Here is a 15,159-nt window from a genome sequence, read left to right as displayed (position 1 = left end):
TAATAATAATAAAAAGGGTCACTCAATTGTCCGGTGTGGTGTGACAATGATGATCAGCATTGGCCAAAGCACAACATCATTAACAGCATAGAACTGATAGTAAGCTCAGATACAAGGCACTTTGTTGTAGCAACATAGTCCAGCTGCTTGTGGGCCAACATGGATGAGAACTAGAGAGAAAAGATGAAAAGACGACCTTTTTTTTGTCCTCCTCGTTTAAAATGTACAGATGACGTACAAGACTTGGGACTCGCACGCGGATTAAAAAAAGAAGATTGATTACAGGATGAATTTCATGCCGCATGCTCAATCCCGACTTTGGTTTGTTTACTTCAGCATTTTCTCTTTTGGAGCCGAAAGCCATAGGGTTGTAGGAAGACTGTAATAAATGAGTAAGCGGTTAAAACAATGTTATACACTCGAAAAAAATGAGGATAATATAATGACAGAATAATGCCACTGGATTAGTGAAAGACGTAGCATAGATCTTAACGGGAACAGAAAATTGATTGTAAAGTGTGAATGATCCATATTTTTGACTTACATGGAACAAACAATGTAAAGGGATAAATAGGGCTAAATGAGAGGGCAGGGCGTTTGGGGCAAATACATAAATACGTGCAGATACATAGAGATCAAGGCCAGAGCGACAAGAGCCTAAAAAGCAAGACAGAAAAGGGTAATTGAGGAAATTGATGAAAGAGTCGGTGGATGCAGGAAAAAAAAAAAAAGAAAAAAAAAGGCAAAGCTAAAATCTCCGCCTCATTTGGTCCATTGGAGTGTGCTTGGGTGTTTATTAGTTTACCTTTTCAGACCGCCTCAATTGTCTTCACTTCAATCTTTCCATGAAACCATGTAACACATTTGCATCAGATATATACTTATCCTTCATTTCCCGTGGTGCTTAACATCAGCGGCAAAAAGTCTCTTTGACAGAGCTTCCTTACTTTACTCGAAATAAAAATGCTCTTAGTCGAGACATTATTGACGATTCAAAATGAAAATAGTTACACGAGGTGGATCCTGACAAATGGGTTAGGTGTGTTTAACCATTCACAACAAAAAATTCATCCTTGGTGGAATCACACGATAATATATGATGACCATGTCCAAGGAATAAACATCGCTTTACTCTTGTCTTTTTTTAGTTACTGTTGTCCTGCTGAATGTTGGTTCATGCACACTGTTTTTCACAATCTCATTCATTTCTAATTGATATTGTAAGGCAATTGAATTGTTACTCTATAAAATTTATGCATTAAAAGATATAAAAGTGCGATTTTGTTTTCCAAATGAGGCCGCAGATTGAGTTCCATTCAAATGACTGATTTGCGCAATTCTAATAATATTTTCCGTCTTCTTCCTTCATGTAGGTAAATAGATAAAAAAAGTTCGAGACATGCTTTTATAATAGTTCGCAAAAACAAGGATGAATGGAAGTGAGACTCTGAAAGGAAAGCGACAAAAGTAAGTCCTGAACCGCATGTCTGATTTGGTTCTATTCTAGACACTTCTGTTTACATTTTAAGGTTTTGTTCCCACTTCCCTTGACTTCTCAAATTAGCCATTGGTGACAGATCTAGCTTTTTTTTAAAAAAAAGAGTCTAGTCTCCTCGTGCGCTTGAGTGCTTTCTAGGGTCTAGTTTTCTCATAAAGCCTTTTTTACTTTCCCTTTTCTCGTCCGCAGGTCGGTTAGGGAAATATACAGGAGTTTGTAATGCCCCCTCCTCGCACCCACTAGACCCTTGGGTGTTTAGCAAAGAAAACAATAAAAACCACAATTACAGATGCGATCTTTTTTTTTTTTTTTTTAGAGCCCGATTTAAGTACACATGCGCAACACATAGAGGGAAGTTTGGGTGCTACAGTGCTTCAGTGCTGCAGTGCATGCACTGTTGCTGGCAAAATAGGACCAAATAAGCGCTTGTTGACGAATTGAAGAAGATATTGGTTTTTTACTTGCTTGATTGAAATATTGATGTTGATATCCCTTTCTTTGGCATCTACTTTATATTGCATACCCATTAATTAGCCGTCCTCTTCCCAAATCCCATAGCCCATTCTACTCTATACTACATTTCTTCCGATTACAGTGTAATCATTGCGTAGGAGAAAGGATTTAGTGCATATATTAATGCTGTAGCACAGATGACAAAATAAATAGAAGCTTGTGTACGACCAAATTGTGTTGCCTTTTATAGAAACGGCATTTTGCTTCTGCCGAGCATGCTCTCGACTCGAATCCAGTTTGTTTGCTTCCAACCCGAGAGAAGCAAAACTCCCAGCATATAAGGGTAGCAAAATGTCGCTGCCATAAAAGGCAGCAATATTAGTTATAGTCATTCTTGTCTCATCTCTGTCAACCCTTGCAAAGACCTTGAGCTTCCAACTCTTTCCTTTCGTCTGCATACCTAGAAAAGCCTCAAGTTTCATTTCATTAGAGTCCCCCCTTTTTTCCTTACATATTTATTTTATGAAGCAGCTCGCTCAAGTATAACTTTACAAATTTTTGAACAAGTGCTCAATTAAGCAAATCTAATTCGGAAAAAGGCACAAAGTTGTATAAGACGTTCCAAGATGATAATCTGATGTCCTTTTTTTTACCGGTACAAATTTTTGAGTACATGTACGCGTCTCTGAATAATTACGCGTTTTTTAGGTGTAGCCCCTAGGCTGGAAATCAACTTAAAAGGTTAATTCAATATTCTAAAATCGTACTTTCATTTAAGGAGGTTTGGATCATCATATAATGAACAAGCCACGATCAATTACATGTCCGTGTATGCGACTGGCCTTTTTTTTTTTTTTTATATTACAACAGAGAGTGCTACAAGACATGCATTCTTTTTTAAATCATTCAAGCCTATTTTTTATACGCCATGTCTGATACCGTTACGACCTCTTTCTTGAATGCTTGCCAAGGTCGCCTTGGGGGTGCAGAGCTTTTGGAAGGCAAGACTGACAGCGATCGCAAGGAGGTACTGCCAAATAAACTTAACAAAAAAAAAAAAAACAAATCAAAGCTTCCATTTCATTCTACATTCTTTTTGTATTAATTATTCATGGAACGATCAGAGATTTATCCAGAATACGCGCCACTGGAACTTATAAATGAACACTAGCAACTGGATAACAAGACATGAGGAGAAAGCAGACTGGGAAAAAAAAAAAGGGTTTGTTACTGTTACAGGAAAAGGCTCAAACTGTTGAGACTTAAGTTTACCACTGTTTGTCATAAACAGATGATCGGTTAACATAAGATGACTTGGAAATGGATAGCAACGGCCTCATGTGATCCATTTAAGACCATAATATATTTGATTATTTTACTACTTATTTATTTATTTATTTTACTTCTATCTTGCTCTCTGTCCCATCCAATTCACTAGATCAAAGAATGGATCGAACGTTTCGAGAAAGATCTTACTCCTCTTGCCAAGGTACTCAATTTTTTGGAATGATTTAACTCTGCTAGATTATACTCATCATTTTAAGACTATGCAAAAAAAGCTTACTGCAACTGATATATTTTATTTTTTTGTTGACAGGCTTTAAACGAACATCTCGAGACTCGGACTTATATAGTCGGACACTCTATTACCAATGCCGACCTCTGGACATTTGTCAAGATCCATGAACAATTCGTACGGCGACTTGCTTTTACTTTGTTTTTTATTTTGTTTTCATTTTTCTAAATAGAAAAACAAACGCACTGAATAGTCTACTAAACATTCATTTCCTTTTTTTTTTTTTTTTTTTTTTTTTTTTTTTTCCTCTCTCTAAAAAAAACCCCCAACCAGAGCGCCATGTCCAGGGATGGTCAGTTGAAGCGTCCTCATTTGACTCGCTGGTTCGATTTGATTCAGGAACAAACTAGCGAGTTGGGCCACTTAGCACCTATCATTATCGATCTTGAGGCTCCTGAGCTTCAGATCCCTCCCAAGGAGAAGGCTACATCTGCAAAAGCTAGTGCTGGTTCTACTAGCGCCTCAGTAGACGAGAAGAAGGCCAAGAAGGCTAGCAAGAAGGAGGCCAAGACGGAGGAGAAGAAGGCCAAAAAGGAAGCTAATGCTGCTTCTGAGGAGGGCACTACCACCACCACAAATACAGGTGACGCTCAAAAGAAGGAAAAGAAGGCAAAGGCTCCCAAGGCCCCCGCCGCTCCTGCTGCACCTGCTGCACCTACCACCCCACAGCCATGGCAAGTTGATCTCCGTGTCGGAAGGATTTTGAAGGTCGAAAAACACCCAGATGCAGACTCATTGTATGTTGAGTCTATTGATGTTGGTGAGCCTGAACCTCGAACAGTCGTCAGTGGATTGGTCAAGCATATTCCTATTGAGGAGATGGAGAATCGTTGGTTGGTCTGTGTCTGCAACTTGAAGCCTGCTGCCATGAGAGGCGTCAAGTCTTTTGCTATGGTCTTGGCTGCTACTGATGATGCTGGCAAGCTCGAGCTAGTTGAGCCACCTAAGGGATCCAAACCAGGAGACAAGTGTTACTTTGGTGACTGGAAAGGTAATTTACACCAAAATGCATGATAGCTTTTTTTTTTTTTTTTTTTTTTTTTTTTTTTTTCACTCATCATTCTTACTAAATTTTGTAACTTTTAAAAAAATTAGATGAAAAGCCCGATGAGGTTATGAACCCCAAGAAGAAAATTTGGGAGACTATCCAGCCTGGTCTCCATACCACAGCCGAGCTTCGTGCTGCCTGGAAGTCTGATGAAGGCGCCGTCCATGTCCTACATACTGAACTAGGCGATTGCACTGTGCCCTCTGTCGTTGGCGCCAAGATCAAATAAAAAGAAAGTAACCTAGACCTGCCCTTGTCATGTTTTACCTGAGCTAAAATAAACGCTAGAGCATATTCATTTTACACTGGTAATGATGATTAACTGTAGAATATGTTAAATAGTTTAAGCTTGATGCGCTATCCTTGGAACTTCCTACAGTTGCTTTGCTGCTTTATTAACATAGCCTAGAATTATTTATACAAGGTCCAGAAAAGATGGAATCAACGGAAGCAATAAAAAAAAGAAAAAAATAAAAGAAAAAGAAAAAGAAAAAAAAAAAAAAGAAAAAAAAAGAAAAGAAAAAATAAAAAAGAAAAAAAAGAAAGCAAAAAATAAAAATCGAAATCAAATCAAATAAATTAGTGTTGAGGTAAATGAAGATCAATAAATTACGTGTTTGGTGCGCCTTGCTCGTCCGCAGAAAACGGTGAAGGCTGATCAGTCCTCTGTGGCTGTGAGGTTGCCACTCCTTCTCCTCCAACCTTGATGTTTTTGTTGTAGGCCACAAGTCCACGTAACATGTTTCCAAGTCCTGCCATTGCGCCTGCCTTGACAATCTTTTTGGTTTCAGATCCCTCAGGTACCTGGCCATGTTCAGGCGGTGCTTCTTTAGTGGTCGTTGCCGGGGTTGACGTTGGCGTCTCTGTAAGGAATTCCGATCTGACTACTTTTGGAGTCGGTGGGGTCAGTGTCATCTGCGGTGACATAGGAGCCAGGAGTTGTGACGCGTTGGCACCTAGGCTGAGGCTATTAAAATCCATGCTCGGTTTCTTGCCAAGGCCATGCAGGCGATCCTGTGTTCCACGTATTGGTTCTCCGCCACTGCCAAAACTACCACCCCTCCAGCTGTTGACTGTGTCTGCTTGTCGTGGTGCTATATGCTTGCGATCCACTCCTGATGAGCTCATACTTGAGCTGGAGTGATGTCCATGGCGACCTTTTGATGCTGGCTTGTTTTTAGATGTAAAGGTCAGAGTCGTTGACCCATCTTGTTTCTGCCATCCTGAGAAATCCGATTCATATCCACTTGATGGTCTTTGCAATGAGCCCGCGGACGGGCTCGAGTTATTTCTCTCATGCCAATGAGGCGGGTGATAGACGCTGTCTTTAGATGTTTTAAAATCGGTTAAAGACTGTCGATTGGCCAAACGGTTGCGCATAGAGGGACCGCCAAAATTCCCTTGCGAATCTAAATGAACAGCTCCTGTTGATCCTTTACGCTGATCAGAGTCAATTGCACCGGCCTGTGACCGTGCCTTGGTCATAGTGGGTGTAATAGGCGGCGTGCTGCCTTGCTCCGGTTGCCGCCATGGTTGGCTCGTGACATCAATAGCACGTAAGTCGATCAGACTCTTATTGCGTTGTCCAGCAAGCTTTGATCCAGTTGAATGGCTCACCTTATGCATTCGAAGCTGACTATGCTCGTATTTTGGAGGTTGCTGTTCCTGATGCTGTCTTTGCTGATGGAAAGAATCTTTACATGACAATTCTTTAAAAGTAGACTTGTTAACATCATTCTCTTTCGTTGACGCACCACTATCAAACACCGCTCCATGTCTACTCTGATGACGTGAGCGAGGTGCACCATATCCTGAATGGGACATCGGTGGAGCTGGCGGCAGTGTTGATGAGCTGGACTGGGGAGGAAATCTGCGCCCTTGGCGGTATCTCGGCCGAAATTTGTTCTCTGCTCGAGGAGGCAGACCATGTCCATCCTCCCTATCACCTTGACGCGCGCGCCATGTCCCTGAACCAGCCTTCGATCCATCTCCGCCACGGTACGAATTAATATCTCTACGGCTATCCCAGCCATCATCTATAGATGTCCAGCTTCCCCCACGACGGTGACCTCGCCATTTGAAATTGTGACCATGACTTGCACTGTTAGGCTCTGACAGTCGTGAAGGACCAGACACTGCAGAAGAATTAGCCCACAAGCCGAGCTGAGATTGTTTAGGAGTGACTTGAGGATTGGTTTTGCTGGAGACTATCTTCTTTAAACTCATAGACTCCAGTCCATTAACATCCTTTTTACTTGTCGGGGTCTTAGTCTGAGACAACAGCGATTTATCTTTAAGTTGCGATGATGGCGCGAGTCCACTCACACTATCAGTGTGAGGATTTCCCAGCGTTGTAGTGGGTTTGAGAGGTGGGAATACAAAAGGCACAGCTTTAACGTCCTGTAAATTGCGGGCTGGTGTCCGTACTTGCTGCTTCAAATAAGCTTGTTCTTTGTTCAATGATGAGCTGGAGCCAAGGTTTGCTTCAATATGACTAGCCAAAGGCAGAGATGAAGCGATTGCATGTCCCCCCGCTCCAGATGTGATTTGATGAGGATCAGGAGTGACTCTTGAGACATCTGGCTCAATAAAAACCAACGTATTAATCTGCTCACTCAAGTCCGGGCCTGGTGATCCACGGCCAGCGATTCTTTTTGTAGATTCTTGAGGGGACCGACGACCAGGCAAGTCCACGTCGGAACGAAGATGCACCGGGAGTTGCCGTTTCTCCGAGTTGAAGTTCAGATGCGTCATAGTCGGAGTTGATGGTGTTTGGCGTCCAGAGGACGCTACACTAGGGCCTGGCAAAGGATCAATGAAATCGTCAGGGAGAGCTACAGCTAGTCCAGAAGCGTCGTCCTCATCATCTGACTGCTGATTGTCATCTTCCTCTGATTCTTCGAACAGGATTGGTGCGGAAAAGTCCATTTCCGCATCCTCAGTGCCCTCCATGTCAATAGCATCAGACCATGATTCTTGTCGAAGCCGCGCAGGCTGGTAAAAAGCCGAGGGATCAAATTTAGGCACAGATGAGGATGTGAACGTATTATGTGTTTTCGCATGATATGATGCATAAGCTCGCTCAGCTTCAGGATGTAAATACTGTTTTTCTTTGACAGAAGAAGACTGAATTGCGATAGGAACAACCTGGTTATCTGAGCCATAATCCTCATTGTCGTTATCGAGGATTTCATCGCCTTCCACTTCTTGTCCTAATATATCATCCTCAAACAGCTCCAAGTACTCACGATATTCTTGCTTATCGTCATAGTCATAATCTTCTTCTTGATCTAAACTGATCTGACCTAACATCCGCGGCACAAAATCGACCATCCAAGCCTTCCACTCATTGATACTAGGCCGCGTACGCCCCTTCTTACATTTCGCATTGCCCACAAACGCAAATGCGCGCAATCCAAGCCATCTCGCCACTGATCCTGGCATATCTTCAAATCGTCTTTGCAAAAAGTCCACTCTGCTCTTCAAAAATTCCGAAAATGCATATGACTCTTGTGGACATGGGTCAGACCAAGGACATCGATGGTACAATAGATTGATAAGAATAATTCCAAGTGACCAAATATCGGCCATCTGTACATCATATGTCGCATCTAAGCCATTGCGACATTCTAAAATGATAATAAATGACAAATGAATAAATGAATACACGCCACAGAAACAGAGTCAACGGGATCCTCATCTTAGTGGTTAATAGCATGGGCTGGAGGTAAATAGCAACAATATCTTACCAAAACTCATATAGGGCTTACTACCACACTCAAATTCGTCACACTGCGAGTCAGTCGTGGCGAGACCAAAGTCCGTAAGCTTAACAGTATAATGGCCATCGGAAAATTCGATCAAAAAGTTTTCTGGTTTAAGATCTCGATGGGCTACACCACATGCATGAACTAATCCCACACCCTCCATGACCTGATCAAACACTGTTTTGATGACACCATAGCGCGCCTTGGGAGAGTAGAGCTCTCCAGTGATGGGGTCTGCCTTATCAGAACGCATACTGATCCATTGATACATGTCCATTCCAGAAGAGTATTCAAGAAGCAGGAATAAATGATCCTTTGTCTCAAACATATTAAATAAATGTATAATATTTCGATGCTTGGGCAGCGACGTATGAATGACAACCTATGGTGAAGGAAACATTAATGCGCAGGTCTTTGGGAAAAGAGCGACAATAACATTCCTTATGTTGATGTGAAGAGCGTGAAGATTTGGAGGCAACGGGGATGCAGCCAGCTCAGGTGACTTACCTCATTTCGCTGGATCGCTACTTCCTCGTCTGTCAGCTTGTCCTTTCCAAGACACTTGAGGGCATACAAGGTTCCGGAAGCCACTTCTCTGGCGAGATAGACTACGGCATAGGATCCGGCGCCGAGAGCAGAGATAAGCGTCAGACTCAGTCCAGTCTGCGGGTCTGCAACAATGGTTTGAATAGGGAAGGGTAAAGGGACGTCCTCAGAGTCTACAAAATAATCATCGGAAGCCTCATTGTCGTCCGGCAGATCTGGGGAATGCAGCTGGCTTGGTGTTGGTGGCAGGGATCGTGAGAGGTTGCTCAGTGGCTGTGGCTGGTGGCTGTACATGATTTGGACCGAAGGTTAGGTTGACTAAATTTGAGTTGGCGTTATTGCTCTTTGTGTTTTCGTGAGGCCGAATAATGGTTTTAGTGCCTCGAAAGGATATGGATATTAGCTCACAGCTCAATGTTCACGTCGTGCTCACAAATCTACTTGGTGGCAAAGTTGGTTGTGTGTTATATGGAGCGCCGCCAATGAAGAGTTGATAGCAAAGTTATTGATGGTCAGTACTAAAGGCAATAGCCTATATAGACGATTACTGATGTGTATATCTGTATATGCGTATTAATGTAGGCGAGCACTGGGACTTGATCAGTATGATGGTTTGGTCTTTACTTCTTAATTTCTTTCTTTTTTTTTTTTGTTTCCGTTAATGGCTGTTTCATCAGAAACCTGGACAATTGATTATGGTATACAGGTGTACATAGGTCTATACGTTGAACAGGGGCATGGAGGAAAGTGAAGGAATGGGCTCAAAAAAATAAAAAGAAAAAGGAAAGAGATGTGGAGAGACAAGCTAGTGACTGTGTATGAGCCTTCTGTCATGTGGCCTCTAACATATTTGGATGTCGCGCTTTGCAGGACGCGTGGTCGCACGAACGCATGAAATAGATAATGACTTTTATTTTTGTGTGAGATAAAAATACATGATATAAAGGGTGGATTAACAATAGTGAAATGGTAACATTGAGCAATGCTGATGTTGAAATAATGATAACAGAAAATATTAAAATGAATGCAGGGCAGAATAAGGAAGCCAATTAAAGCGCGTTGCCATGGACCTATAGCTGTCCTATGAGAAGAAGTAGTCCGAGTCGGCCACCTTGGCCACGTCAAACTCACCACGGTCTGGCAATGGTGGGAACGAGATGGACTCCCATGAATGGAATAACTTCTTGCTTGTTTTCTTTCCACCGCGCTTACGAAGTGCTTTGCCCATTGCCTTAGCCTCTGCCTCTAGCTCTGCTGCGTCTTCCTCAATAACCACACCCGACAAGTCGTGCTCATCATCCTCATCATCGTCAAAATGATACATGTTATTTTCCTTGATCTTTGCAGATCGGTCAGAGCTTGTAGTCATAGGCTCATCTGCAGGTGCCTCAAGGTCAGGCACAAACTCTGTACCAGAAATACTACTCTCGATCCTGGCATTTTTGCGGTGAACACGCTCATCGTCCCAAGCAATCATGCCTTCTTCGACAGGCTCGCCAGGGCCAGCAATTATATATGTAACAGGATACAAGTAGTCCTTATAACGCTCCATAAACTCATTTTCGAGATTTTTCATGATGTTGTTGCTATGCAGCAATATAAACTGCTTGCGCAGAACCTCGTTCATGATTTCAACATCACATGCGTGAGTCCAGTAAGAATCATGCACAGAAGCGAACGTTAATCCTGCCTCAACACATCCGGCGGCCGACATAAGCATATGGGTAGCATCCAGAGAGTGAATAAAGTTAGGTGGGAATGCAGTCCTCTGCTTCTGAACATTGACAGGGCTTGCTTGTGAGGGATCCTTAATGGTCAACTGTTGCAGGTTGGTTCGAATCTATGGAAATTAAACTACCCTGTCAATAAATTGTTTCAGACAATGCCACATGTAGATTAATATATGATATGGCTAAAAATCGGCGTACCTGCTTGTGCTCCAGTTTGCGATAAGGTTGAACAATGGGAAGGTTCAGTGGTGTAGTCCAAATGACGCTTGTCATTTGTTGGTCTGCAATGGCCTTTCTGGATGTTTTCTTCTTACGTCCCTTGACGGTTAAACTTTCTTGGATCTCATCGGTCTCTGGATCAACTACGTCCTTGGGCACGCTCTTTGCAATGCGACGAGCACTTTCCGCCAACCAATCTTGAATGGCACGGGCTCCTGTAAACATTTCTCCGATAGATGCAAATACCTGTTGAGTCAAGTACGTGCTCAGTGCATGAACATTTTCTTTGGGGATTCCTTCAGTTTCCTTAAGCCTGTTTTCGATCTGCGCACGGGCACCCACAAAGGTCACACCGTATACGTTAGTCATGACGGTCTGCTTCACAATTTTGCGGGTCACCTTGCCAAGTAGAATCTTTGCATTCTCAACACCCTCTGCAGCATGTTGCTCAAGAATACGCTCCACAGCTTTAGCTACACCCGAATAGACATCCTGAGGCGCATCAGATGGGACCAGGTTGACTTGCTGAGCACCTGCGATATCTCCTCCAAGAGCGGCATAATGCTGTAAACCGTTACAAGTACCATCCTGATGTACAGGGATTCTGCTCATATAGCTCTCTGGATCACCGCTGCGAACCGCTTCTGCAACCTCGATGCAAGTAGCCAAACACTGCCATGGATCTTCTGCCTTGAGCCACCAACGGCGACCTTCCATTGGATTGTCAGCACTGTCGAAAATATCGTCAAGGTGATCCATGGCAAACTTTGCACGTGCCGAAAGTGAGTGTTTATCGTAACCTGCCAAGTTAGCCAAATGAATTTTTAGCCAAGTGAATCCTTTAGGGCCTAAGGGCTTAGCTTCATCAAAGAGAAGTAGACCACGGCACAGATCGTTTCCCAGGTGGTTGAATAAAGGAGGAATAGGATAAGCACGTCCACGGAAGTCTAGGTTATGTGGGAAAAACATGGGTTCATCTGCAAACTTTACGTTTCCAAAGAGGAGTCCATTGGATCGTAATAACAGTGAGTTTCTGATTCAAATCCATGTCATAGTAATAATAATAAAAGGAAAAGTAAAAAAGTAAAAGGATCAGGTGGGGACATAACACTTACAGCACGGGCAATCTCGATCTTATAGTTGACATCGCATCGCAAACTGTGATGGTTCTTAGCTTCCATCTTCATCTTGCGATTTTCGAAAAGCCACCTAGCTTTGGCTTTGCTATTGGTCTCATAATCATCTGGTTTGGGCAGATCCTCAACCTGAGCCGCTGCAGCAGGGATCTTTCCAAACTCCTTTCCAGAGTTCCATGCCTCCAAAACAGTCTTAAGGACCTTCTTATTGACTGCCCAGCGAGTCTTACCAAGAACATCCAAGCCATTGTAAACGCGGAACAAGAGACCCTCCTCATGTGCCTTCTTAAGGTAATCCAATTGTTGAGGGCAGTGGCGGATACGCATGATTATAGACTGAGCAGTAAGATATCCACCGTCATTGTATGCCAGCCAGGGTCGAGGATGAACCAACATTGGAAGCATGCTTGGATGAATTAAACTTCCAATGGGTTCAGAGGATAAAATTTCAGAAATATGATTGTGAACCTTGATAACACCAATGCGCTGGCCTTTGTTGTATTGATATGAATGATAGAAGGCAGGGATCTCCTCCACAATCTTCTGTTTTGTTTCAGGGTCAAAACTTGGGATCTGAACTTTAGCACAGTCCATCAAAAGAGTCGTCAAGACGGAGCCGACCTTAGCCCTCATAGTTTCCGGCCATACAGGTGTCCAATCTGTAGGGTGCATTGTTGAAGATCTCTTTGTCTCTGCTTTCCGAACAGCAATATTAAAAAGTTTTCCACTTCCATAAAGTTGATGGACACTGACTTTTTGATCAAACTAACGGGGAGGGAAGGAAAAATAAATAAATAAATAAACAAAAATCAGATAGAAAGTCCGACGATTGTAATGTACAAGTTTTTGATAAAGCCGCCATGATCTATAACTTACCAGTGCCTTATTAGACTTTTTCGCCATCTGCTCAGCATTATACTCTGATTCAACGGCTTTGCCAATGCCAATCAGAGCACGGGCAGACTTCATACCCTCAATAATGCCACCAGAGTTGTTGAGTCGTAGAAGCTCCAAGATAGTGATGATAGACAACTTGTCAGGTGAGAGAAGTTTCAAGAAAGGACCATATAACATGCGATCCTTGTCTAGAGCGGCATCATCCGAAAGTGACCTCCGTTCTAAAACTGCATCTACACGCTTTATTTCCGCTCTGATACCGGCCTTGAGTGCTTGGTGCCATTGCCACAAATAAGTCCTAAGGGGACGAACGTTTAGTTGCTCTGGAATGCTCTCTCGTTCATATTCCATCCTGTCGATGGCCGATTGATAGGACCGCTCTTCTAACTTCATCTGGCGCTCAAAGGGAGTGAGCTCCTTGAGATTAAGGGTTTCTAGAGTATCCTTCATGAATCGAACTCCAATAACAGTTTCATTGTTTGAGTTTTGAACAGGAATAGCTTCTTTAAACTCAGATTTAGGGGTAGTTGGCGCCACAGATGATACAGGTGTCAACGGCTTCAGGCGTGCTGAAGCGGGTTTAAGCATACCCGCTACACTGTTAATCCTATCCACATCCTCTGCTTGTAAGTCGGGGCACTGTCGTAATTCGTCAAGGGTAAACCCAGCTTTTTGCATTTCCATCATCATGACTTTGGCTGTGTGCATGCTGTCCATCCTATAATCGATTGAAAAATTAAGTCAAGGAGCATTATATTAGAAAAGTGTAGAAGTTAACTTCCTTCCGATTTTACTTTTTTTTTTTTTCTTTTGTCGATGAGCCATGCCCTTACTTGATAAATCCCTTGATGAGAATAGCAAAACTGGTCAAGTCGGGTTTGACTTTATACTTTGAAAGTGATTCAAACCATTTCAAGGCCTCCTTAGTTCTGGGACTAGGACTAGCGTTCATGTAACTCTCCATGAAACTATTGTGCATTCTAATATCTCCAAGGACTAGCATATCTTCAGGATTGTTCTTATGAAGCGTCACGAAAATGCGGCGAGCACGATCCATGTCACCTGTGTTTATACAAGCATACATAACAGCCATCTGTTCAGATAGTTGATTATCTCCAAACTTGCCGGATTCACGAGGCTCATGAGATTTAGCTTCTGGCAAGCGAATGATACGGATAGGTTCAAGTTTTCCTGATGCTGAAGAGTATGAATGAAGATTTTGGTTCGTCTCTGCACGAGCTTGGCTGATCGGAACAGTGGTATGGGTGATAGATTGTGAGCTCTCCTCAACTGCTGCAGTGGAGTGAAGTCTATATCGTAAATGATTCCTGGCTATTCTAGGTAAAGCGAGCTGAGTCCTTAAAGAGCTTGTGCGTGCGCTAGCCAAGGTAATTCTGTTGCCTCTGAGTGTGGATGCAACTGATAACATTATTGCCAGCTTCTGTCAAGTACACTTCCTATGTCTTATAAATATACGTTTAGGAAGAGAAGAGAGGACCTACTGAAGCATGATGTTCAAAGGAATACCGCAGTCATGTCAGCACTATTCTGTAGCCAATGCGAGAGGATAGCAATGATAAAAAAAAAAGGCATAGAGGAGTGACACATAAAGAGTCTTACCTCCTGGTATACACTCACACTGTGAAGAGATGAGTGAAATGGGCAAAGTAAAGTCAGTGCCAGCACAAGACTGTCAATTCAGGAATAAAGAGGAGGAGAGGAAATAGCGCCGGACGACAGAGCAAAGTAAGAGAGGGATTGCTGCGAAGGAAGAACAAGGAGAAAATAGTGAGGAACCAAAAAAAAAAAAAAAAAAAAAAAAAAAAAAAAGTTGTCTAACAAGACTCGACGCTATGCAAAGCCACTGTAAACAGGGTACAGGGTGACTGGCGTTTTGAAAGTGCCATTTTTGGAAATACACGTACAGTTTACACGTACAGCACAGTCCATTATTGGCATGTCTCTGTCCACACATGCCACATGCGCAACAAAGCTTGCATGTCATGCAGATGCGATACAATCGTAACATCGGTTTGATGTTAAGTGTCAGTGCATAAGTAAAAGATTGGTGAGCAATGGACATTTATTACGTATTACGAGGGCAGGATAGCTTTCTACGGCGTTTGTAAAGCTTCTGGCGGTCGTGGGCGCGTGTCATTGAATGAACTGGGCCCCTAGACAACTATTTTTAACGCATTCATCACAACTTATTTTTTTTCTCTCTTTAATTCCACTTTTAACTTCCATACCTTGACGAAAACTGTCTATAATTCATTTTTTTATTGATCC

The 15,159-nt window shown here is 42.7% G+C and overlaps 3 protein-coding genes across 3 annotated transcripts; 1 reads left to right on the top strand and 2 right to left on the bottom strand.

The window, feature by feature from the left end:
• The first annotated feature begins 2,825 nt into the window (after positions 1 to 2,825).
• On the top strand, positions 2,826 to 4,848 carry BCR41DRAFT_349998 (hypothetical protein). Its single transcript, XM_022023582.1, has 5 exons — positions 2,826 to 2,978; positions 3,390 to 3,440; positions 3,549 to 3,644; positions 3,801 to 4,518; positions 4,623 to 4,848. The coding sequence occupies exons 1-5, from the start codon at positions 2,880 to 2,882 to the stop codon at positions 4,802 to 4,804; spliced, it is 1,146 nt and encodes a 381-aa protein (XP_021883018.1). The 5' UTR covers positions 2,826 to 2,879; the 3' UTR covers positions 4,805 to 4,848.
• A 3,186-nt stretch (positions 4,849 to 8,034) lies between these two features.
• Positions 8,035 to 9,182, bottom strand: BCR41DRAFT_302925 (kinase-like domain-containing protein; the record flags this gene model as incomplete). The annotated part of the gene is made up of 3 exons (XM_022020692.1): positions 8,035 to 8,204; positions 8,325 to 8,724; positions 8,850 to 9,182. Coding segments are annotated over 3 exons (903 nt in total), but the record flags the coding sequence as incomplete, so codon positions are not given.
• Positions 9,183 to 9,791: 609 nt separating this feature from the next.
• Positions 9,792 to 14,650, bottom strand: BCR41DRAFT_334356 (hypothetical protein). The gene is made up of 6 exons (XM_022021927.1): positions 14,491 to 14,650; positions 13,704 to 14,371; positions 12,850 to 13,588; positions 11,953 to 12,738; positions 10,817 to 11,821; positions 9,792 to 10,728 (listed from the first exon to the last, which is right to left on the bottom strand). Exons 2-6 carry the CDS (start codon positions 14,297 to 14,299, stop codon positions 9,970 to 9,972), a joined length of 3,885 nt encoding a protein of 1,294 aa, XP_021883016.1. The 5' UTR covers positions 14,300 to 14,371; positions 14,491 to 14,650; the 3' UTR covers positions 9,792 to 9,969.
• Between the last annotated feature and the right edge of the window lie 509 nt (positions 14,651 to 15,159).

This window comes from Lobosporangium transversale (assembly GCF_002105155.1).
Source record: "Lobosporangium transversale strain NRRL 3116 chromosome Unknown BCR41scaffold_11, whole genome shotgun sequence".
Taxonomy (NCBI): Eukaryota; Fungi; Mortierellomycota; class Mortierellomycetes; order Mortierellales; family Mortierellaceae; genus Lobosporangium; species Lobosporangium transversale.
This window is presented reverse-complemented; position numbering and strand designations above follow the sequence as displayed.

What these genes read in the sequence shown, in the direction of transcription:
- BCR41DRAFT_334356 (XM_022021927.1), bottom strand. Translation starts at nt 14,299, where the DNA reads ATGTTATCAGTTGCATCCACACTCAGAGGCAACAGAATTACCTTGGCT. An exon ending in CTCATCAAGGGATTTATCAA is followed by an intron (nt 13,589 to 13,703) that starts GTAAGGGCATGG and finishes AATCGATTATAG; the next exon opens with GATGGACAGCATGCACACAG. An exon ending in AAAAGTCTAATAAGGCACTG is followed by an intron (nt 12,739 to 12,849) that starts GTAAGTTATAGA and finishes CCTCCCCGTTAG; the next exon opens with TTTGATCAAAAAGTCAGTGT.
- BCR41DRAFT_349998 (XM_022023582.1), top strand. Translation starts at nt 2,880, where the DNA reads ATGTCTGATACCGTTACGACCTCTTTCTTGAATGCTTGCCAAGGTCGC. An exon ending in ATCTTACTCCTCTTGCCAAG is followed by an intron (nt 3,441 to 3,548) that starts GTACTCAATTTT and finishes TTTTGTTGACAG; the next exon opens with GCTTTAAACGAACATCTCGA. An exon ending in TTACTTTGGTGACTGGAAAG is followed by an intron (nt 4,519 to 4,622) that starts GTAATTTACACC and finishes TAAAAAAATTAG; the next exon opens with ATGAAAAGCCCGATGAGGTT.